General features: G+C 36.3%; 1 protein-coding gene and 1 long non-coding RNA gene across 3 annotated transcripts; one reads left to right on the top strand and one right to left on the bottom strand.

Annotated features, from left to right (window-relative positions):
* Positions 1 to 5,441: 5,441 nt before the first annotated feature.
* On the bottom strand, positions 5,442 to 17,790 carry LOC139896201 (uncharacterized). Of its 2 annotated transcripts, none has more exons than XR_011776158.1 (3): positions 16,793 to 17,790; positions 9,100 to 9,618; positions 5,442 to 5,591 (listed from the first exon to the last, which is right to left on the bottom strand). It is a non-coding gene; the product is annotated as an uncharacterized lncRNA (long non-coding RNA). The 2 variants fall into 2 exon arrangements; XR_011776159.1 differs by lacking the exon at positions 5,442 to 5,591 and adding an exon at positions 8,654 to 8,953.
* A 1,326-nt stretch (positions 17,791 to 19,116) lies between these two features.
* Positions 19,117 to 23,686, top strand: LOC139900028 (uncharacterized). The gene is made up of 3 exons (XM_071882840.1): positions 19,117 to 19,121; positions 19,350 to 19,371; positions 22,733 to 23,686. Exons 1-3 carry the CDS (start codon positions 19,117 to 19,119, stop codon positions 23,684 to 23,686), a joined length of 981 nt encoding a protein of 326 aa, XP_071738941.1.
* The last annotated feature ends 591 nt before the right edge of the window (positions 23,687 to 24,277 follow it).

Genomic DNA, 24,277 nt, shown 5'->3' with positions numbered 1-24,277 from the left:
AATACTTTATCATCCGGGCAAGGCGAATGTGGTCGCGGATGCGTTAAGTCGAAAGAGTCATCACCCGGCTTTACGATTGGGATTGTTACGTATGATTATTACTAACGATTTTCTTGAAAAACTTGGTGTGACTCAAATAGAGGCTTACGTTCACAACAAGCATGTGGAACGAATTATGGGGCAATCGGAATTCATTACTATGGGTTCGCGAGGTTTGTTGTCTTTTCAAGGAAGGGTGTGGGTGCCTAAGATGGGTGATTACCGGCGGGTGCTACTTGATGAAGCACATAAGTGAAAGTATTCCATTCATCCGGGCGCGACGAAAATGTATCATGATTTGAGAAAGGATTATTGGTGGCTGGGCATGAAACGTGATGTTGTGAAGTATGTTGAGCAATGCGTCACGTGTTTGCAAGTAAAAGCCGAACACCAAAAGCCGTATGGTAAGTTACAACCGTTAGAAATTCCGAAGTGGAAATGGGAGCACATTACCATGGATTTCATTACAAAGTTACCTAAACCGGCGAGAACCCAATTTGATTCGATTTGGGTAATATTTGATCGATTGATGAAAAGTGCTTTGTTTCTTCCCATTAAAGAAGCAATATCATCGGAGGCCTTGGCTAAGTTGTTTGTCAAGGAAGTAGTATCGAGACACGGGGTTCCTATATCTATTGTTTCGGATAGAGATACTCGTTTTACATCTCGGTTTTGGGAAAAGTTTCACGAAGATATGGGTACACAATTGAAATTGAGCACGGCGTATCATCCTCAAACGGACGGTCAAACCGAACGTACTAATCAAACATTTGAGGATATGTTACGGGCGTGTATTATTGATTTCGGTGGTAGTTGGGATGAGCATTTGCCTTTGGTGGAATTCTCGTACAATAATAGTTATCATACTAGTATCGGGATGCCACCTTACGAGATGCTTTATGGGCGGAGGTGCCGAACTCCGATTTGTTGGGGTGAAATTGGTCAAAGAGAAATCGGGAGTACCGATTTGGTTTTGGAGACGAATAACAAGATTGATATTATTCGGGATCACTTGAAGAAGGCTCAAGATAGACAAAAGTCGTATGCCGATAAACGTAGACGAACGATCGAATTTCAAGAAGGTGACATGGTGATGCTTAAGGTTTCGCCATGGAAAGGTATTATTCGATTTCGAAAACGGGGAAAGTTAGTTCCTCGGTTTATTGGGCCATTTAAGGTTTTAGCTCGTGTTGGTGAAGTCGCGTATCGTATGGAATTACCCGAAGAGCTTGCGGGGATTCATAATACTTTCCATGTCTCCTATCTCCGTAAGTGTCTTGCGGATGATTCATCTTGGGTACCATTAGACGAAATTGAGCTAAACAACAAGTTAGAATATATTGAGGAGCCGATTGCCATACTCGATGAGAAGTTCAAAAGGTTGAGAAATAATGAAGTAAGGACTTTTAAAGTTCAATGGCGTCGGAGTAAAGGTTCCGAGTTTACGTGGGAGCCCGAAGAATTCGTGTTAGTTTATCTTCCTTCTTGTCATGCGGCTTGGATCGCGAGGACGCGCTCCGATTCAAGTGGGGGAGAGTTGTAAGACCCAAATATTTGTTGTGTACATAAGTGTAATTAAGATACTTGAAGTGGGGTTTTGATGTATATATTCAAAAAGGAAACAGATTCTGATCTGGGGGATCTACGCGCCGCACAGATATATGGCGCGCCGCGCCATTTGCTGTGACAGCTCACCCTTCTCTTTTTAAGTGAGATATTTTGAGGGCTTTTTGGTAATTACACATGGGGGTCCGAATTTAAGGCCCTAGATCAGTAGTGGAGCCTCATTTACTCCATTTTCCACCTACCTTATCTTCTTCCATTAAATCTTAGTGAGAGAAAGGGTTTCTAGTGTGAGAGAGCTCAAAACAAAGAAGAAGGAGGTTGAATCGGGTCTAAGTGCAAGCATTAAAGTTGTTCATCTATCCTCTAGCTACGTTTTGATCATAGTGGTATGCTCTAATCTTGATTTCCTAATTTAATTTTGTGAAAGGGTTAGTGTTAGGGTTAATGGTGAACTTAAAACCCACTTTGTTGGTGAATTGGGTGTTTTGGGTGAAATTGGGTCATGTAGACTCAAAGATGACTAACTAGGGTTTTCAAAGTGTTAGATTGATGTTTATGAACTTAAATTAGTTAGTAAATTGCTAGAACACCGATATATATGTAAATGGGTGTTAAGTGGGTTAGTGGATGACCCGAAATGGGTATGTTGACTTTAAAATTGTCAAATGGGTCATAATGGACCTAAGTTGGTTAATGTTTGTGATTAATGCATAAACCTAGTGTTAAAAGGTGTTTTAAGACCCAACTTGGCTAATGTTAGGGTTTTGGCGAATGATGACCTAATTTTAGGGTTAAGTGCCCAAATGGGTCAAAATGACCTAGTAGAGGTGAGTGTTGTGGGTTTGACCAACTTGAATGGTTGATTGATTATGTGTATATTATAATAGGTGCGTTACTTGAAGATTCAAGCTTGGTTTATTGATTCACCGAAGGCGTAAGGTGAGTGGAATAATTATATGCGTAGGTATATAATGTATTTATTTGTTATAGCGTGAGATGTGAAGTGTCGATGTGCTAAGACACCACATTTCACGTGACGAGTGAAGTTTCGATGTGCTAAGACACCACTCAAAGTAATATGACGGGTGAAGTATCGATGTGTTACGACGCCACCCGGGGTGAAATGTCGATGTGTTAAGACACCACCCGGAGTGAAGTATCGATGTGCTAAGATGCCACTCCAAGTAAGTTGACGGGTGAAGTGCCGATGTGTTAAGGCGCCACTCGAGGTGAAGTATCGACGTGTTAAGATGCCACCTCAAGTAAAATGAAGAGTGAAGTATCGAAGTGTTAAGACACCACTCGGGGTGAAGTGTCGACGTGTTAAGACGCCACCCAGGGTGAAGTATTGACGTGTTAAGATGCCACCCGTGGGGTTAGTGTACGAAGTGTTAAGTGCACTAATGGTAGTTATGAACTCCGACGGTCTTTAAACACCGTTCCTTGTTCGATTGGTTAACCATGGTTATTGTGTTGTAGTGTAAGCATATTATAATTGTTCAAGTTAAATATGTTATTGTTATGCTAGCTTGGTTATTGGAGGTTATAGCTTGTATTTATGACGATAAGCTAATTGTGTTTTGCTAGTATGTATACGGTATGCGTGTAAGTGTTTGCAAGTAGATATATTATATATGTATGTGTATAATTATTGCATTCACTAAGCTTTGCTTACCCTCTCGTTGTTTACCTTTTTATAGGTTCGGTTGTGGACAAGGGTAAGGGCATTATCTTGGATTAGAGATCCCGCTTTGTTGTTGGGGGACGCTTTTTGGATGAGTTAGCTTTTGGAGTTTGACCGAGACTTGGGTAGTTTAACCCCAAACACCATGCTCGTAGTGTCGTTTGGTATTTAAACTCAATGTGGTCGAAACTCAAACTTTGGTATGAAACTCGTAAAACGGCCGATGTGGGCCCCGCTTTGTAAAACTCATTTTATGTTTGAATCGTGTTAGTTTTACATGTTTGAATATGTGGTTAAAAGCGTTCTGTCTAATCATGTCGGGAAGTGGCCGATCTTTTTCGCAAAAATGGAAAATTGGGACAGACCGTTTTGGCGCGCCGCGCCATTAGCTGAACAGAGAAATAATTTTTTTTTGTGACATTTTAAGCGGGTTTGTTCGTGGTTTGGTTTGGGTTGTTATAATCCTTGCCGGATTAGAGTTAACCATGAAAGTACCTGAGACAACTTCATTGGATTGCTTGGCCTCATTATTGGTCATCAAATAATTTCGCCCCCGAGCCGTACCCGCCACTTTCTCCAATTTCTTAACATGATCTCCCCGCAAATCGGGACACTCCGTCCTTCGGTGCCCTTCTTTACCACAATTAAAACAAGTGAGCTTGGTTGTAGATGACGGTTTCGGACAATCACGAGCCATATGACCCTTTTGTCCACAATTGTAGCACGCATAAGTAAAATCTCCGGAAGCACCCTTCTTCACACTACCAACACTCTCGGAGCCCTTCTTGTGCTTTTTGTTTGAAAAGTTCGATTGACTAGTAGCTTCAAACTTCCTTTTGCCAAAAGTAAAGCCACTTTTTCTCAAGACGAGCGACTCAAAACCTTTGGCCATATTAAACAACTCATCAAAACTTTTCACCACGTTCACACTAATCTTCTCTTGATAACTATCGTTCAAAGTTCGGTAAAAGTCTTCCTTCAACATTTGATCATTATCGACATACTCCGGGCAAAATTGGGTCTTCGCCAAGAAAGTGGAATTAAGAGTGTTCAAGTCCATTGACCCTTGCCTCAAAGTACGCAACTCGTCTTTAAGCCTTGAAAGATCGGCCGACGTTCGGTATTCCTTGAAAAACTCCACCTTGAATTCATCCCACGTGAATTCCATACATTGTTCTTCACCATAAAGTTGGATTTTCGCGTCTCACCACAACTTAGCATCACCTCTCAACATGCTACAACCGTACCTCGTCTTCTTATCGAGAGGGCATTCACAAGTACGGAAAGCTCTCTCCATATCGGAGATCCATCGGGCACTCTTAAGTGGGTCTCGTTCGCCATCAAAAGTAGGAGGTTGGGCATCTTTGAAGTTCTTATAGAAAAAGTCCCGCCTTCCAACATTATCCTCTTGAAGGACAACCTTAATTTGTTCCTTTACTACATTGACTAATTGCTCGTCAATCGTATCTAGAAACATCTTCTTGACATCTTCTAAGAAAGCCGCATGATGACTTTTCAAAATGGCCTCGACTTTGGCCGTGAACTCGGGGTCCTCACTCGTGCCCCCATTATCGGTGTCGTGTCCGTTTCTCATCTTCATTCTATAAAACGGAAGAGGTTATACAACGAAACGAAAAGACATGACACATATATATTCACTTATACACCTTACCGCCCCATCTTGCTCAACAATCGCCGTACACCGCTTGTTCGACACGACTTGCACCCGTAACAATGGTAGCTAGTCATTGTTACGCGAGCATCTCGCATTAACTTGCTAGTACAACGTCTATCTCGCTTGATGGATTTCAAATACAACACAAAACAAATAGCGCAAGGTTAGTTCACATAAACCTATGCACTAACCAAACCCGATCATACCCGAAGTCCTACAAGTCCCGCATAAAGCGCATGCACAATAAAGTCTAAGTCTAGGCACCTATCTCAAGTCGCCTAAATCCCTTAGACCATGCTCTGATACCACTTGAAACAACCCAACCCGTAATCAACACGACAATTTTTTTTTTTAATTAATAAACCATTAACGCCCAAATTAAACGGTTACATACAACCCACTTAACCAATATCACAAGTTTAATGTATACAAACGGCACAAAGTCCCTTTAGCAAATGTAATACAAGTTCGACCCATTAAAATGATAGTTTTAATCCAAATGACACTTGAGCATGGTTTGGGGCTAAACTACCCAAAACGCTAGGTCGACTTCCAAAAAGCTTCATCAAGCATCCAATGAGGGAAACTAGTGCCCAACAACCCCTTTCCCCTTCTCCACACCTGCATCTAAAAAGGTAAATAACGAGAGGGGTAAGCTAATGATTAGTGAGTACAACAATTATACGATCACATATACAACCTACTTACTTGCAATCACTTACGCATTTACCGCATACATGCTAGCAATATAAATAATCATACTATCTCAAGTATAATACTAAACCTTCGACCACATAAGCTAGCATAGCAAAAGCATATAACTCGAACGATATAATATGCTACATTACAACACACAACCATGGTTAACCAATAATACAAAGGATGGTACTCGCATTTCCCATCGTTGTTCATAACAACCGTTAGAGTACTTAACACGTCGTACACTAACTCCACGAGTGGCATCTTAACACGTCGATACTTTGCCCCGGGCGGTGTCTTAACACGTCGAAACTTCACCCATTACAACTCTCGGAGTGGCATCTTAACACGTCGATGCTTCACCCCCGAGTGGTGTCTTAACACGTCGACACTTCACTCGCCACGTGAGATGTGGTGTCTTAGCACGTCGACACTTCACAACTCATGCTACACAAATAAATACATTATATATGCACGCATATAATTATTCCACTCACCTTATCGCCTTTGGTGAACTAGGAATCAAGCTCGCAACCTTCAATGTAATGCACCTATCACATTATGCATTTAATTAACACACAATCTAGTGGACTAACCACCAACACCTTACCCTTGAGCATTTAATGACCTAAATGCATTAAATGACTTACGTCCACCAACCACCCATTAATGGTCATGACTCATCATAAATCACTAGAAGCTAGTGATTAGAGTCTACTAACACCAACTAACACAATTGATGGGTATTTCATACCCCTCTCACCCAACTAGGCCAACCATTACTCATTTGACCCATTTTAACACTTGACTTACAAGTTTTGGTCAAACTTAACCCATTAACAATCTTTCATCATTTAGTAAGTGTATTAGTGACTAACAACACAATTAACACTTACAAAATCCCAATTACATGCCCAAACCCTAGATTAACACCATTTGGGTTTCCTTACATCAAATTAACCCAAATTCACCCCTTTAAGTCCCCAAACGGGTCTTACAAGTCTCAAATGGTCAAACTCTAGCCATAATTAACTAAAACTCAAAACACGGAGTTAAGACTTACCAACACTATTCACTCGTAGCTAAGAACGAGGAGAACAATTTTACTTCTTGCCCCAAAGATCGAATCTCAAATCTTCACTCTCAAATCTCACTTTGAACTCAAATGGGTTTTGTGTTTTTAGAGGAAATAGAGAAAGAAAATGGAAAAGAAATGAATAAGAATGGATAAGTGGCTGAGATTTAGAGTCCCAATCAGATTCACACGCGAAAGGACGAAATTACCCTTGGACCACCCCTTTTTAATTCAGAAAAACGAGTCAGCACGCCAGTAAGGTCGCGGCGCGACCCACTTTGCCGTGGCGCGGCATTTCACAATATTTTCGAGCTGTTTAGAACCCCTCCTGATCTTGATTCATGTAATGTGTCGCGGCGCGACCTTCCCAACCGCGGCGCGACATTAGGGTGCGTCTGATCAATTTTTTTGACAACATAAACCAACAATTAATTATAAGACTTGTACACCTTGCTCGCTTTATATACACGCCTAGACTTTACCACATAGTCTCACATGACTTAATACACTCCTAAACCATATGTATACTCGTACACACATACATTCTCATGCGTAATATATATATACGTATATATCGTATACATCGAAATAACACTTTAAAACATTTAATCGCATATACAAATGAAATATAAACGTACCAACGGTTAAATATATACCTTAAGACATGTACGAAGAAAACGGGATGTTACACCAATTGTTGGGACACAAGTCCCTTAACTCAAATATAAAGGTGAATTTAACAGAAAGAAACAAAGCTATATGTTTTTACGGGAAAAAAATAAAGGAGCAAATATTTTATAGAACTACATTTTTACTTATCTCATATGAAAACGTTACAATACAATGACATCTTAAATACTAGAAGCTAGCAACTAAAACCAATAAAATAGCACAACCACTCTTTACGTGACCCACTTTCATATGCATGAAGTTCGGTCAAAATTACTACCCATTCAAATCACTAAACAATTTAATAATAAAACTATAACATATACTAGTAACACTTAAATTAGCTAATTAAATACCAACACCCTTCAGGCCTCAATTTAAAGTCTGACGTGATAAAATAGAGAATCACACCATGACCTCCATTTAGTATTACTCCAATATTATAATCACTTTAACTAACCGATTAAATATTTTTAATCTCAAACTTAGGATAACTGATTAACCAACAATCACGCCATTAATCAGTTTATCCGTATCACTGGCTCACCACACTTGTAACAATTATCGCGGCTCTCCTGGACACGTTCAACGCCATCTCTACTCACCCTGACACCCGACCTCTTTCCCGGTCACGTCCACAGTATACATTCATTTTATTAATTAACGAGCAAATTGACACGACAAGTATACATTCATTTTATTGTATTTGGTTTTGTTTAGTTAGTTTGTCTTTATGGTTTTTGGGTTGTTAGGGAGGCTCGATTATAATTAGTTTTCGTTTAAATGGTTGCTTTTTAAGTGCGAGCCTCCTCGTCTCATCTGTCTTTTTTAATCCTTGTTGAGGGTATTTTTCTTTGGAAAACGAACTCGATTTCTATATAAGTTTTCGTTTTTTCGCCGAAAAACTAATACATTCATTTTATTCAAGAGCCTAAACACAAAATCTTGTGAATGGGTACTAATCGTGTTTTAAAGCCACTCATGTGAAAAGATTTCACACCACCAGAGAATAAAAGGCCGAGTTCAGAAACACATATGCAGGTTTTGAAATTTTAATGAATTTATGCAATTTCAGCAACTCTAAAACCCATATAGAGACAAAGCTAATAAAGACTACATTTACAATGAAGTATGAAATAATTGGATGATTAAAAGAGCCTTGAAGTAATTAGGTAAAAAAAAAAAAAAAAAAAAGAGCCTTGAAGTAATTAGGTAAAACACTGATTTCGCTTTGAAATACGGGGCTGTACAGACAGTGATACTGATTGTGTAATCTGCAACGACAAAAATGATGCCGATGATGAAACCAAAATTACGACCACCAAAAAGTGCCTACAACCTTTTAATAAATACGGAGTATGTTTAGCAAGACACGTGATTTGAAAAAGATATTTGACCATTAGTCAAATATTTAAGGATCATTCATGATAACTCGAAAAAAGCTTTTGTGTACTAAAAACTTCATCATCGGGCTTGCAAAAAAGGCAACCTCACAATTCTTGTTTGCCAAAAAAACACGTGTGTTTAAAGCAAGAATCATTTCCATCTGGGTAAAAAATAAAAACAACCAAAATAGCATCAAAGCAAGAATCTTTTCACATTTTAACAATAACCCATTACCCATATAACTAATTTGCTAATTGGCTAAAAGTTGTATAAATATTCAAAGAAAAATAAAAGAGTTAGAATTACCCAGCACGATAAGGATCATAAGTTCAACTTGAAAATTAACACCACCAACCGAAGAAGATTGTTGTTGTTGCAATATTCTACACAGTCTATAACTATCATTATACGGTTCACCAGAAAAGCTCTTTCCAACATTAAACTCACCGGAAACCCACTATAAACGACCACAAAAGCTCTTTACATGTTTAGCACAAAGATTTATTTATTGATTGTGAAGCTCAGAACTGTAATCAAGAATATTAGATGACATCTTTGTCAAAGCCAATGACATTGTTACCTTTGAAATTCATAATAACCTGAATAATGGTCCAGGCTGTAGTAGCTCTACTAGTGTAGTATCCATATTGTACTATCATTACTCCCCAAACTATTTCCTTCGTTAACCATCTTCAGTTCCGTCTGGGTCCATAAAATCCAATTATAAATTTAGACTGGGCAATTTCAACTCGGTTAAATGTGCAAGAATCATGTCGGTTACTTTGTTAAGAATCAAATTGGTTTCTTCGTTAAGCATCTGCAGACCTTCATCAAGTAAACTTCTTTAGTAGTGATTTCCACATGAATAGTTGTCAATCAAAATAAAACTTCAAGAAGTAAATTCCTTTAGAAGAAAATAAATTACACGTGAATAGTTGCCAACCAAACCAACATACAGAGCACAGTTTCTCTTAACATAAAATAGAAGGTTCACCACCAAGGTATTGCCTGAGTGGTTTCCAAGCCTTAGTAGGGGGACCCGCGATTAGTTGCCAAGCAACCCGGGTTCAATTCCGATAAGGGGGAGGTTTTCTCCAGGATTTTTCGGCGATTAGTTGCCAAGCAACCCGAAACCCGCGATTAATTGCAACGCAACCCGGGTCAATCTTTGGAGTTTCCTACCTAGCGTATGTGGGTCGCAAACGAGAATATTCGATGCGAAAATTTGCCGTTCAAAAAATAGGAGGGTCAAAAATCTTGATAAAGATTAATGTCACTTTGAAATAATCAAAGTGCATAATATGCAAGATACAAATTTTGTTAATAGATATTAAGAGACTACGTTACTACTTATTCATACATGGCCACTCCTGAAACACACAATCCTTCTTGTGAGTCAATCCTTGGAGTTTCCTACCTAGCGTGTGTAGGTCGCAAATGAGGGTATTCGATGCGAAAATTTGCCGTTAAAAAAAAAATAAAAAAATAAATAAGAGGGTCATAAATCTTGATAATGATTAATGTCACTTTGAAATAATCAAAGTGCATAATATGCAAGATACAAATTTTGTTAATAGATAGCAAGATACAAATTTTGTTAATAGATATTAAGAGACTACGTTACTACTTATTCATACATGGCGACTCCTGAAACACACAATCCTTCTTGTGAGTCGAACACCTTCTATTAATCACATTAACGAATGTCAATACAACTAAGCATAAATATCTGTACAATTGTATACGAACAAACTAAATTACTTTTTGTGGGATTATATAAAGACATCATGTTGACCGATCAATAATTAAGCATTGTCTACAATCTCATACCTATTAGATCAAGTAATTAGTCTACTTTTTTCTATAAGATACGCACCTTAACAATAAGAATATACATTCACAATTTCATTTACTTTTTAAGAGTTGCAAGCTCAATTACACAACATTAAAAGCGTGGATCATATCAACACCTCAACAACTACAAAATTAAAATCACAATAAAGTAAATCAGAACTAACCTCTAAACGTCAACTGTTTTTCATCCTGCGTGATCCACTTCTTAACCCGGTGCAATGTCCACAATCTAGATAATATCCACGACACAGCTCTCTTTTAAGCAAAACTTCTTTATATTGGTTGTTGTCTCGTCTCAACAAAAAAAATGTTACGAACAGTGGCAACAAATGTTGTTACCTACATTCAGAAGCCTGTATTGCTAATCGTCCATTGGTAGTTTTTAAGTAGTGCTCCAACGCATCCCATATTTGTTGTAGATGATCATGACAGTCAATAAATATGTTGTGTACATAATCCTACATTTCTTCATCTTTGGGAAAATGGGTACTTAGTGAACCATAACTCTCTTTCTCTACCAACTCTTGTTGAACGGCAGTCTATAAGACTTCGTTCACATAAATACCGGGATTTGTGGGATTCATGTGTTTAATGCATTTTGTTATGTTTTTTTATAGTGGGTCTTATCTTTTCACTTTATAGAATGCTCCAAGACATCTAAAATTATCCTTATTGGGCCTAAAGAAAATGATGTTTGAGGTTAGTGTGGTCGTCCTCTAACTGCAAAACAATCTCATAGCCATATATACTTCATTATCGGAAAGAGAGACGTAGATGAAAAAGAGTTGAGCTAATAGATTAGTGAATTTCCTCGTGCATAAGTTAGGTAGAGTGAGAAAAGCCACGTTCACCAGAAACCAACAAGATAGTGCATGGGGTGGTGTTGTTATCGATGGCCAAAGTAGCATTTACGATACATATGTTCCTTGATTTTTCATCTTTGAAACCAAAATTTGAGTGAAAATACGTTTATAAGATACATTGATATCATAACATACTTTCGTGTCAAAGATGAAATCAAGGAACATATGTGTCGGAAAATGTTACTTTGAGTCATCGATAACAACACCTCATGCACTATCTTGTTGATTTACGGTGACCGTGGCTTCACTCACACTCTGCACTGAAGCGCGAGAAAATTCACTATTCTATTAACTCAACCAGATCCATCCACGCCTCTCTTTCAGATGGCGAAATATGTATTGTTATGAGAGTCTTGGCAGTTGGAGGGCGACCACAATCACCTTAAGCATCATCTTCCTCGGGCCTAATAAGAGTAATTTTAGTTGCCTTGAGCATCCTAAAAAGTGAAAAATAAGAACCACTTTATAAAACATAACTAACTGCATTAAATACATTGATCCCAATGCCTGGTATTTATGTAAAAGAGGTCTTACAGACTGCCATTCAGCAGAAGTTGTTAGAGAAAGAGAATTCTGGTTTACTAAGGTTCCATTTTCCTAAAGATAAAGAAATGTGGGATTCTGACATTCTGTACACCACATAGGTATTGATTTTCATGATCATCCACAACAAAATATAATACACATATATCCGTTATCACCCGAAATATAGTATACATATATATTTATATTTTTATATATTTATATACATTTGAATTAAAATATATGCTACAATTACATGCAACATTTGAAATTACATGTGCACGACTAACTAATTATCTTAGAGATTACACGTAACGGTAGTTAAAACATATAGTACATATTTAAAATTATAATATATTTTGCTAACCGACGACAACGGCTAAGTCATCTTCCAATTTGCTAAGTCGTTAAAAACTGGAATGCACATAACCTTGAAACTTAAAGTGTTGTTGAGCACCACGTTATAATCAACGTGGCAATACATGGAATTATAAATAAATGATGATTATCCACCTCATTTTCTCCAAAATACAAAATCTAATCTTTAAGACAATTTAGCACATCTCAACCACAGTTAGTTCTAAAAGCAACACAAATCGATAACGAGAACACCATCTTTATTGTTATGGCTTTTTTTAAAAGATACTTGAAACCAACACCCAAATGTTTCAGTGAATTTATTCATATCACCTTACAATATATGATACAACTGCATACTCATACTCATATTATAATAGCTAAATTTATATATAAACCCCAAACTAAAAACAACAAAAGAAATCCTAAATCAAACACCAAAATGATAACCTCGATCAATTTCAAACACAATCTTCTATTCGATGACAGACCTTGTCTAAGGGAGCGCCGGCGGGTTTCATATCTGGGTTTCAGACCCGCAAGCTCCGGCTGGAAACACGGTCTGATGAAAATTATGATGTATGTGTTCTTTAAAAAAATCGAGATTTGTGAATCGGTTGGAATGATGAATGACGTATTTATTTGTTTATTGTAGTTAGTATGTGTTGATGAATCAGTTTAAATAATGAGTTCGTTTGATGCTTCTATATTAATTTTATGGGTTTGTATGAATTTTTCAGGTTGATTCACCGTTCATGTTATCCACATAAATGAATAAAAATAAATTTAATCAAAAGTAATAAAAAATAATTCCACCTAATCATTTTTATGTGGTTTTAGTTAATTATATAAAAAAGAAATTCCACATAATTAGTCCATCTAAGCATTTTGACCTGTTACCTTTTTAGAAGGTAACACATTCCTCTAATTGCATCAAAATTGAATTTATGATCCTTTTTGGCACACAATTGTTAATTCTACTTTTATTGGGAAATTTAGTAACTTACATTGCCTTTTTGGGCAATTTGCCCTAACAAATAAGTCATCGAACTCTTAATTAAACAAAAAACTATAATCATATACCTTCTTTAGGCATGTAATTAGTGAGATACAACTACTTGTAAGATCATTTGGAAGTTAATCACCAATCTCTATAAATTTTTTGGGAACGAGTGCAAAAATAAGAACAATCCAATGACAACCCCATGCATGAATAAATAACGTATATTTAATGCAATCGACGACATTACACAATCTACTAGTATTTTACAACCATTGATATTCCACCATAATGATATAACCTGTTCTTCAGCAATCATTTCGTTTTACTACACCAAATATGATATCTCTTAAACATCAGTTACAAAGGGCTTTTTATTAAACTTGCAATGCATATGAGATCTCAATCCAACATACCTGATGTTTAAGAGATCTCCTACGAATTGAAAGCTTACATTAACATCATGTGTAAACTGATGTTTAAAAGATCTCCTATGTGGTGTAGTAAAACGTAAGGATGGCCGAAAAAACGGTTATACCAGTCTAGTGGAATGTCGATAGCTGCAAAAAACCAAAAGATTGTATAATGTCGTTGATTGCATCAAATATACATTTTGTATTAGATTCAAGAAGGTTACCATGGAACTTTCCGATTTTTGCATTCAGTGTTCTTGAAAATCTTAAAGAGATCAATGATCAAGTTCCAAATGATCTTATAAGTAGTGAATCTCCCTTAATTACATGCCTAAAGATGGTACGTGAGTATAGTTCTTTGTTTAATTAAATGTTCGATGACTAATATGTGATGTAATTAATTATTATGCTGCATTTATTATTAAGATTTGATAAATTGTGAGAGTTTGTATGTGCAGTGTATTTAGTGATATACCTAATGCCTTTTTACAATTACAAAGGTAATTTGATAGTTGACTATTGTCTGTTGCAACAGTAGTCTTTATATAATGTGATGGTCACGCGTTTAGCAAAAGCAATAGGATTCTAAAACACACGTTCTCAGTTACACCAGGCAGTATGGATATGAATCATTCCCTACTCTCTAACCGACAACTAAGTAAATACCCTCTAGCAACATGGTTGAATCGTCGGTATTCATCATCATTCGAATGAAATGATTTGTTGGCAGTCAAATGTAAATATGGTCTCTGAGACTGGGAGAAGGCCAAAAATATTTTAAGTGAATTGACTATTGATGTTAATTCTTATATTCTTGACATGATTGTTCTAGTTAGTGGAGTTGTATTTGCAACGATGGCTGCTTGAGCTATTTCTTTATCATTTATTAGAACATTATATATGTTATGGAGAGTAGTAGCATCCACATTATATATGCGTTGGAAGTTAGCAATTCATGACAATTACAAAAATGTTAATTAGGTGTTATTATTTCTGTTATTGCTTCATTGTAACAGTATTACTTTTAATTTTATACCCGTTTAGACCAACGGCATATCGAAATTACAAAAAATTATTATTAAATTTAGGGATTTGTTATGTATTAGGTTTAAGGCATCTAGCCCTACACATCGGCACCTCCCATCTCCCATGATTAGAATACAAAAACATAAAATGTTATGTATTAATTTAAGGAGTATACATCCAATTGTTAATTTAGATGGCACGGGTACCCCCAAAAACTTGATCTACAGCCATCCCACCCATAACAAACGAACCAAGAGAAATACATTTATCCAAAGTTAAGTTACCATCTTGTGAAAGTCAACAACTAAACCACCCTGAAACCTGAAAATCACAACACAAAACTGTGTTTTGACATATTTTTTTCCATTTATGCATACTATAATGTAATGTGATGCGAACACGATAGTTTACATAAGTGGAAAAATAAGTTAAAACACATGTGTTGTAAGAGTTTTAAGTATGGTGGTTTAGTTGTTGATTTTCATAAGCTAGTAACTTTGGATATATATTTCCCTTGGTTTGTCTGTTACCGGAGGGATAGGTGTAGCTCAAGTCTTCGGAGTACCCGTGTCATATCTATATACTTTCCTTATTATCTTTAGTAAATATTTTTATAGAGTCGGACAATATCCATGAGAACGATGGAAGTTGAAGATATGGTGAAGTAGCACTCGACTTCATCTAAATCCAAACATATATTAAAATAACCCGCTCAGGTAATTCGATTGAAATTACCACTTCTTACATCCTGAATTCGTCTCTCTAAGCAATTATATTTACCATGTCTTAAACATGTGTGTAAAACCGTTAAGGAATATGGTCTGTGGCTACATATGTTGTGACCTCTAATGAGTTACACCCTCGTCTCAAAATATTGTCCCACGTTGATATTTTAAGACATTTTTAGTATAACTTTGATATTAAATACTTTTGTTTATTTTATATAATATCTGATGAAATTTTACCAATATAAACACACTTTAAACCTGAATTCATTCATATAATTTTCATCACTGGCACAAATACAGATATGCAAAGTCTAGTTAAACAAAACATTTATTTTGGAATTTTTGGAACGGAGAAAGTATAAATTAAAGAAATCGTTGATGAATCAACCTCTTTAAACCACGGAATCCACTATTTAGATGTACTTGACTCTTTGGTAAATCAACTCATGTTCCAATTTGCTATTTGCTAAAGTTGTTAAAAACTCGAATGTTCATAATTCTACGTTGTTACTTGTTAGTCCATGATAATTGCAATTATCACAAAGACAAGTGATATTAAAGAGACCGTACGATTGTGATCTTCTAATCTCATTTTGCCTTGGTGCAAATTAGGTAATAATAAGGATTCACCGTCTCTTCAAAGTCAGTGGTAAGTTGAAACTTTGGATAATATAATTATATGCTGCGATTTCTTTAATAGCAATGTCAACTGTCAAGTCTTCATGTGGTTGACCAAGACTCACTGCTAGTATGACAAGTTTATTATTAGTGTTTAGTTGATGCATGCTTATGAAATCAATACCCTTTAACTCGTTTGTTGGCATTGATCCAGCCATATGTCAGACGTTTTGTCGTTTTATTATTTGTAGGGTTTTTTTTTTCTTTATTAGCTTCATAGCTTTTGGGGTGTATATACAATAGATCATCGATCATTTGGATCACTGTGCAAAGACAAAATGACACCATGATGGCGTGATTGATGGCTTAATTCAAATTTGATAACTCGGTTTGTTTGCAGGTTCATGAGAATACTGTACTGTTGAATTTAGGTAATTGCCATGCTAAAAAGCGTATTTATCTTTAAATACAATTAGTAAGCATATTATTAATTTGAACAAATTTTTATTCAACTTCATCCCTTCTTGAATCATTGTAAAATGATAGTTAAACACTATTTCCCCTTGTTTAATTATATGTTGAGTATATTGTAAATCATAGTTAAGCACAAAAAAATACCTCATATCTCTCATAGTTGTAAACTTGTAACCACTGTCAGGATCAAAGGAAATATCACCAGTTGCAAGCTCAAACAGTAAATGGTGACCAAACCACCCCGCCACAAAAATCTTGAACCCATATCCACACAAAAAAACAGCTAACCACCTGCTGCAACCACCAGAGATCCTAAAAGGTAATCGACGCCTGATGGATGAGAGGAGATGGGGGCGGAAACCAAAAACTCCGGCGAGATATAACTTTTCCGGCGAGTATGTAAACCACCCCGAAACTCCAGAAACACCCAGATCTACAAAGGAGTACAAGATACCTGGGATAATCAAGATAAAGTCGACCAAACAAAACTCCGGTCAACAGATGCACTTCCGGCAAGATCTAGGGACACAAAACTGCCGGAATGAAAGCAGGGATGAGATGGCCAATAAAACCAGTGGATCTCATGTACTCCACCTTACGCTACACATCCAGATACGAAAACGGAAATGAAGAAATAGCAGCCGGCCGGAGAACGCTTAGTAAAACTGAAAAAAGAAGCGAGCAAAAGAAACGTCCAAAAAAACGGCGAGATGACGGTGGTTGGAAGGGGAGATCTCCACACTCACCAAAACAGCCAACGAGCACAGAATCCACAACAAAAAACCGGCCCCGGCGTTCGTCGCCTGTTGACGGCAGCAGAGAGATGTCGGAGATATCCCGGCGACCAAGAAAAACAGGGTAATATTGATATAAGGACAAAGAAGAAGGAGCAAAAGAAACCAAACCTTTGAAGAACGTCGGAGAGCAGAATGCAGCCGCATTCTTCGTCTGCTACCGCCGTAGAAAAAGAAGGATTACCGGAAACTCCAAGCTTCTTCGTTTTAAAAACTACCAGCAGTGGATCGGAAAATGTAGAGGAAAAAGGCGTTAAAGGAGGTCGACCGGACCTCCGGCGAGGTGCCGGAGACTGGTAGCGGCGCCGGAATAAAATTAGGGTTTCGGTGGTATAAGAGAGTGGTGGAACATCTTTTTATACTAGAGAGAGAAGAAAATCAAAATAGATAAGATATGGTAGGTAGGTAGGTGGGTCAAACCGGGACACTTTATAACACGGGCATGGCTTTCGGTTGGCTAGCAATAAGCATAAGCATTGTTCTATACTGTTTCGTGAGATTAGTGAGATGAGATGTATCTCCTCCAAAACCACTCCCTATGGTTCCATTACCCGTAGTTACCCGATCATTAGTCGTAGTTACACGTAATGAACCATAGGCACGGCTTAGTTACATGCGTTAGTTACCCGCACTCACCATGGATTTAATGGAAGAGTTTTGATTAGTTATAGGAATTGTGGGTCCCAGTGACTTTTTATTGTTGGATTTGATGATTTATTGTTTATACGTTGTATATTAAGAGGAGTATTGTTTTAGCCATGATAGGGAGTGTTTAGTTATGAGTTAGTTATAGGATATTGGTGTTGATGTGGCGCTGATGTGGAATGTTAAGAGGATGAATAGTTTAGATTTCGAGTTTGATTTTCGAGTGTTTCAAGCTCGATGTCACTGTTCTTCAATTATTATGGTATTTTGAAGATGTTTTGTCCTTTAATTCTTCATGAATATTGATTTTTAGAACTTCGGGAATACGTACCCATCAGTTTCAAGCATCAATTTATATGAAACACGAATTTAAAGATACTGAAGATGGTGATCTAGAGATACGTCACCACCGGTAAAACCTGTAAACCACGGGCACTTTCAGGTCCATAATTTCTGATCTTGTTTGGTTCCGTTTCAGTAACCATTTTCCAACTTATATTCATATCTAGCTTTAATTTTAGAACTTACATGAAGATGTCCGAGTCTGTAGGGATTAAATAAACGTTAGTTGCTTTGATTTGTTATTCCGATTTGTAAGCTATGATCCATTATGTTCGGATCTTAGTAATTCCAATTTATGTTTATATTAGTTTGTTTGGCTACATATAGCCGGTTTGATTATTAATAAACTTAGCAATTTTGCTAAATGATTGAGAGTAAACGTAACCCTTTCAAACACTATGCGTGATTGATGATGAAAAGTATTTTAAGATTTTTGTTTTTATAAGTTTATAAATATAAATTAAAATTATCTAAGTATAATATTTTTTTTTGCGTCAATGATCCCTCAATTTAGTGAAGAATATGAAGATGAAAAGTAAAAGAACTATTTTACCCTCACATGCATTCTATATGTCAAGACTTAACGGACTTATTTAACGGAAGTTTGATGGAGGGATGTCGATTGCAAATTTTTGAAAAATAAAGGATTCTAAAGGCAAAAAAAACTCGAGGGACGCTATTAGTAATATGGGGTATAATACAGGGATTGGAGGAAAAAGTCAAAAGAAAAAAAGAAAAAAAAAAAAAACCAGTAGAAAATGGTTTTAAGAAAACACACATTGTCATTGAAATTTTAAAACACGATAACATAATACAAACTAAATTTGTTTCAATGATTAATAGAAGGTCTCAAACCAATTTAGGATTTTCTTTCTAAAAAAAGCTTTCAGATATTAATCGTAACTGTAATAAATTTGTAGAATATGGCAATATGCACAACATGTAATTATCTTTTTTTTCGACGAAAATATTAATATTAATATATATAGTGAAAGGATCCCTAGAGAACTAGAGTATGTAGAGAACACATAGAACTCATAGATTGAACTTTAATCTATGTGGAGATTGAGCTTCAATCTATGGGGGGGAAAATACAATCTCCAAAAAAAAAAAAAAAAAAAATCTGCACAAAAAAAACAATCAATCTGCACAGAAAAAAAAGTCAATCTGCAAAAAAACGTCAATCTGCACGCAGATGGACTCAATCTGCAAAAAAAAAAAATCAATCTGCACAGAAAAAAGTCGATCTGCAAAAAAAAAAAACGCAGATTGACTCAATCTGCACCAAAAAAAAGTCAATCTGCACAGGAAAAAAAATATGCAAAAAAAAAAAATTGTCAATCTGCAGCACATTGACTCAATCTGCACGAGTTCCATGGGTTTTCTACTATCTTTGATTCTCCATTGATTCTCACCCTATATATATATATATATATATATATATATATATATATATATATATATATATATATATATATATATATATATATATATATATATATATATATAGGGTGAGGATCCATGGAGAACCAAAAGTAGTAGAAAACCCATGGAACTCATTGATTGTGTTTGAAAGTTATTTATGAATATATATATATATATATATATATATATATATATATATATATATATATATATATATATATATATATACTTATTGTTATAATATAATATAAATATAAAATAATCACGGACTATAAATATTACATATGTAAGAATACAAATATTATAATAATAGTTAATATTAATTAATATAATGATATTTCGGAGTATAGCTATATATTTAATATAAATACACCAAATTAACCCACCAAAAAGTTTTTAACGGATATATCTTTCTGTTTGCCGCGAGTTAGGTTCCACTGCCATCACCGTTTAACTCGAAATAATTTTACGGACTAAACGCAATAAATTATATTCGACACAGAGTTCCAATGCACTACCAAAGGAGCATTTCTTTTTAGCAATAAATATGAAAATGATTTGAATTCACAGTTTGGGTTCTTAAAATATTTATGAACATGCAGATATAACTATTATAATATTAATTATACAAAACGACTCCCTCGAATATAATTATTTTGCTGAAATGACTAAAAACTTTTTCATAATTAACCTCGTGGGTTACACTTTTATTCAAAAAATTATAGTATATAATAATTCTAAAATAATAGAACTTAGACTTTATTAACGATCTGTTCCATGACAACTTTTCAATGTACTCATATTTTCTCTAAATATTACGTAGTATATAATTTATATTTAATTAAAAAGATATTAGTGGTGAGAAAAAAAAATTGTAGACATTAAGTTATTAACACCACCGAAAATCACTTTTAAAATTTGTCAACGCCACGAACTCTTAAACTTAAAAGAACTTTTAAAATTTGTCAACACCACGGGGTCTTAAACTCGGACGAACTTTTGAAATTTTTCAAAATTACGGGCTCTTAAACTCAAAAGAATAATTGTTTGAAAAAATCAATTAATTTTACAAGATTATTTTACCCACCGTGCAACGCACGGGCTCTAAACTCTATTATAGTGATTTTTAACTATTTTTAATTACCGTGTAATGCACGGGCTCAATACACTAACTATTTTATAAAGTGTTAACAATTTAGTAATTTTATCAATTATTATCATTTTTAAAAAAAATGTTAGCTCTAAAGAATACTCCATAATTGTTTCATAAACTCAATTGATTTTGCACGGTTATTTATTCACTCGTGCAACGCACGGGCTGAAATGACTCGTTCATACCGATTATAAACGATTCACAATAGTTGATTTCATTGCGAGGTACTTGACCTCTAAATGATACATTTTACAAACATTGCATTCGCTTTTGAAAGTCAAACTTTCATTACATCGAAAGTTGACAGCATGCATACCATTTCATAATATATCCAACTATAAATGACTTAATAATATTCTTGATGAACTCAACGACTCGAATGCAACGTCTGGTGAAATATGCCATGAATGACTCCAAGTAATATCTCTAAAATGAGTAAATGCACAACGGAAGATTTCTTTCAAACCTGAGAATAAACATGCTTTCAAGTGTCAACCAAAAGGTTGGTGAGTTCATAGGTTTATCATAACAATCATTTCAATATATTAATAGACCACAAGATTTCCGTTTATAAATATATGTACACTCTCAAGTGTATAAAACCGTTTTGCTTATGTTGAGGCCTCAGTAACCAACCTTAACAATAATATAATAAGTCATCTTCGCAAAGATGGATATGTACACTCGCAAGTGTATAAATAATCCTCGAAGTACTAAACATCCGCCCACTATCTCTTATGTCTAGTGCAGCCTACGGGATGGGGGTGTTAAGCCCGATAGATCTATCTTTAGGATTCGCGCTCACATGCTCTTATAACATGTAACTAAATTACCTAGCACATCAATCTGCAGAATTATCATTTTTGATCACTTGTCTCTATTTCGTAAAGCATTTATAAAAGCAGCGCATGTATTATCAGTCCAAAAATATATATTGCAAAAGCAATTAAAAAGGGAGCAAATGAAACTCACATAATGTATTTTGTAGTAAAAATACATATGACTATATTGAACAATGCAGGGTTGGCATCGGATTCACGAACTTATATTAATTGTATATTTGTTAAAACATATAAGAGAATCACATAATTTCTTTTATTAATATATATTATTTTTCAATTCTCTCTCCTACTGTGTTTCTCTCCCAACGTTAAAAAAAACCTACAACCCTCAACAAACTTTGACTGGAAATAACAAGCTATTACCAGAAAATTAGAAGACACCACCACTTCCATTTAACTGGAAATTAGCTTACGAACCTAACCAAACTGGTCTCGCCTTCATCGGAGCTCCCACGCGCCACCAGGAGTAACCGGAAGAGGTGCGTTTTTCCGGCGAATAAACTGGTTTTCGCCATTTTCCGGCAAGTGGGATACCATCTTCTACGGATCGGGCTCAGGAACGTTTTTCCTCACAAGAAACAACCACTTTTGTACTCGCCGGCCTCACCGTTTTTCGTCAATTTCCGCAGGCTGCTACCGGAAATTAACTTTTCCGGCTGGTTACCTCTTACCACTCCCTTTATTTGTGTTGGTTAACTGATTCTGTGTGCTGCTTGTCTTTTACGTATATATACATACCTCATATTCACATTATCAGTGTTCTTACTTATTTATTTATTTATTTATTTATTTCTTTATTTATTTCATTTTCAATTTTAAATATTTTAAATAACAAATATATACTACTTTTACATATTCCTTTTTAGCTTGTTTTGGTGTATAGGTTAATATAGACCCTACACTTACTTATGGTTACTTGAGGTCATGTCCTCCTACTTTAGGGGTGGGTAGGACTAGAGGGGTTAGAAGCGGTAGTAGGGTAGCCACCCTTGGTAAGATTAGAGTGGGTAGTTGGAATATAGGAACATTGACGGGCAAGAGGATTGAGCTCGTTGATACCTTTCTTAAGAGTAATGTGGACATAGTGTGTGTTCAAGAGACTAGATGGAAGGGTGAAGGGGCAGTAGATATTAAGGACTATAGGTTGTGGTACTCAGGTTCTAGGATAGCACGGAACGGGGTAGGTATCTTTTTGGGAAAACTACATAAGGATAACGTTGTTGACGTGGGTAGGTTTAGCGATAGGATTATATCGGTTAGTCTTATTATTAAGGAGGAGACTTTCACGGTCATTAGCGCATACGCACCTCATGCGGGTTTAAGTGAGGCGGAAAAGAAGAGTTTTTGGGAATTGTTAGATGAGGTAGTGAGGGGGTGCCCAGCGGATCATCGATTGATTATAGGGGGTGATCTGAATGGACACATAGGAGCGGAGGCAGAAGGATACGAGGGAGCCCATGGGGGCTTTGGGTTAGGTCCTAGAAACGAAGAAGGGCGCTCAATTCTTGAGTTTACCATTGCCCACGAGTTGGTTATAGTAAACTCTTTCTTCAAGAAGAGGGATTCTCAGTTAGCCACTTTTCATAGCGGGGGTCGTTGCACCCAGATTGACTTTTTGCTCCTTCGTAAAGGGGAACTTAGGACATGTAAGGACTGTAAGGTCCTTCCAGCCTTGACGTGCTCCTCCCAGCATAGATTGTTGGTTATGGACATAGTCACCCGGGGAAGAGTTGACAGGAGGGCCAGGGTTGTGCAACATAGAATCCTTTGGAAGAACCTACATGGTGCGAAGGCGGAGGCTTTTAGAGCGACGGTTGCTGATAGATTTAGTGTATAAGGGGATAACGTAGCTCCTACTGACGTAGACCAGATATGGAACCGCATGGCATCTAATATCAGAGAGGTGGCAAAATAAGCTTTAGGGGTGACATTAGGGACATCGAGAGCCCACAAGAGTAGTAGAGAATCATGGTGGCTTAGTGATGATGTCCAAACGAAAGTCGCGTTAAAGCAGATGAGGTTTAGGGAGCTCATTACTTTTGGAGAAGGGACGTCTGTAGAGAGGACTAGGGTAGAAGAAAGATATAAAGAAGCTAAAAGAGAAGCAAAGAAGGCCGTAGCAATTGCAAAAGACAAAGCTTATGAAGATTTATATAGGAAACTAGACTCCAAGGAGGGAGCCAATGACATATATAGAATAGCTAAAGCTAGGGAGCGAAGAGTCAGGGACTTAGTTATCGTCAAATATATCAAGGATGAAGCAGGTTAAAGTATAGTGAGAGAAGACCTCAGTAGGAAAAGATAGGAAGAGTATTTTTCATCCCTTTTCGGTAGGGATAGACCTGAGCGGAACGGGGAACTCAACGACGAGGTTCGTGAATATCAAAACAACTGTTTTTGCACGAGGATTAACCACGAAGAAGTGAGA

This window comes from Rutidosis leptorrhynchoides, chromosome 3 (genome assembly GCF_046630445.1).
Source record: "Rutidosis leptorrhynchoides isolate AG116_Rl617_1_P2 chromosome 3, CSIRO_AGI_Rlap_v1, whole genome shotgun sequence".
Lineage (NCBI taxonomy): Eukaryota > Viridiplantae > Streptophyta > Magnoliopsida > Asterales > Asteraceae > Rutidosis > Rutidosis leptorrhynchoides.
Note: the sequence above shows the minus strand (reverse complement) of the source record. Positions and strands in the feature narration are given on the sequence as shown.

Excerpts from the sequence above, each read along its gene's own strand:
- LOC139900028 (XM_071882840.1), top strand. Across the intron at positions 19,372-22,732 it reads TATGGCAATATGCACAACAT|GTTAATATAGACCCTACACT; the intron begins GTAATTATCTTT and ends TTTGGTGTATAG.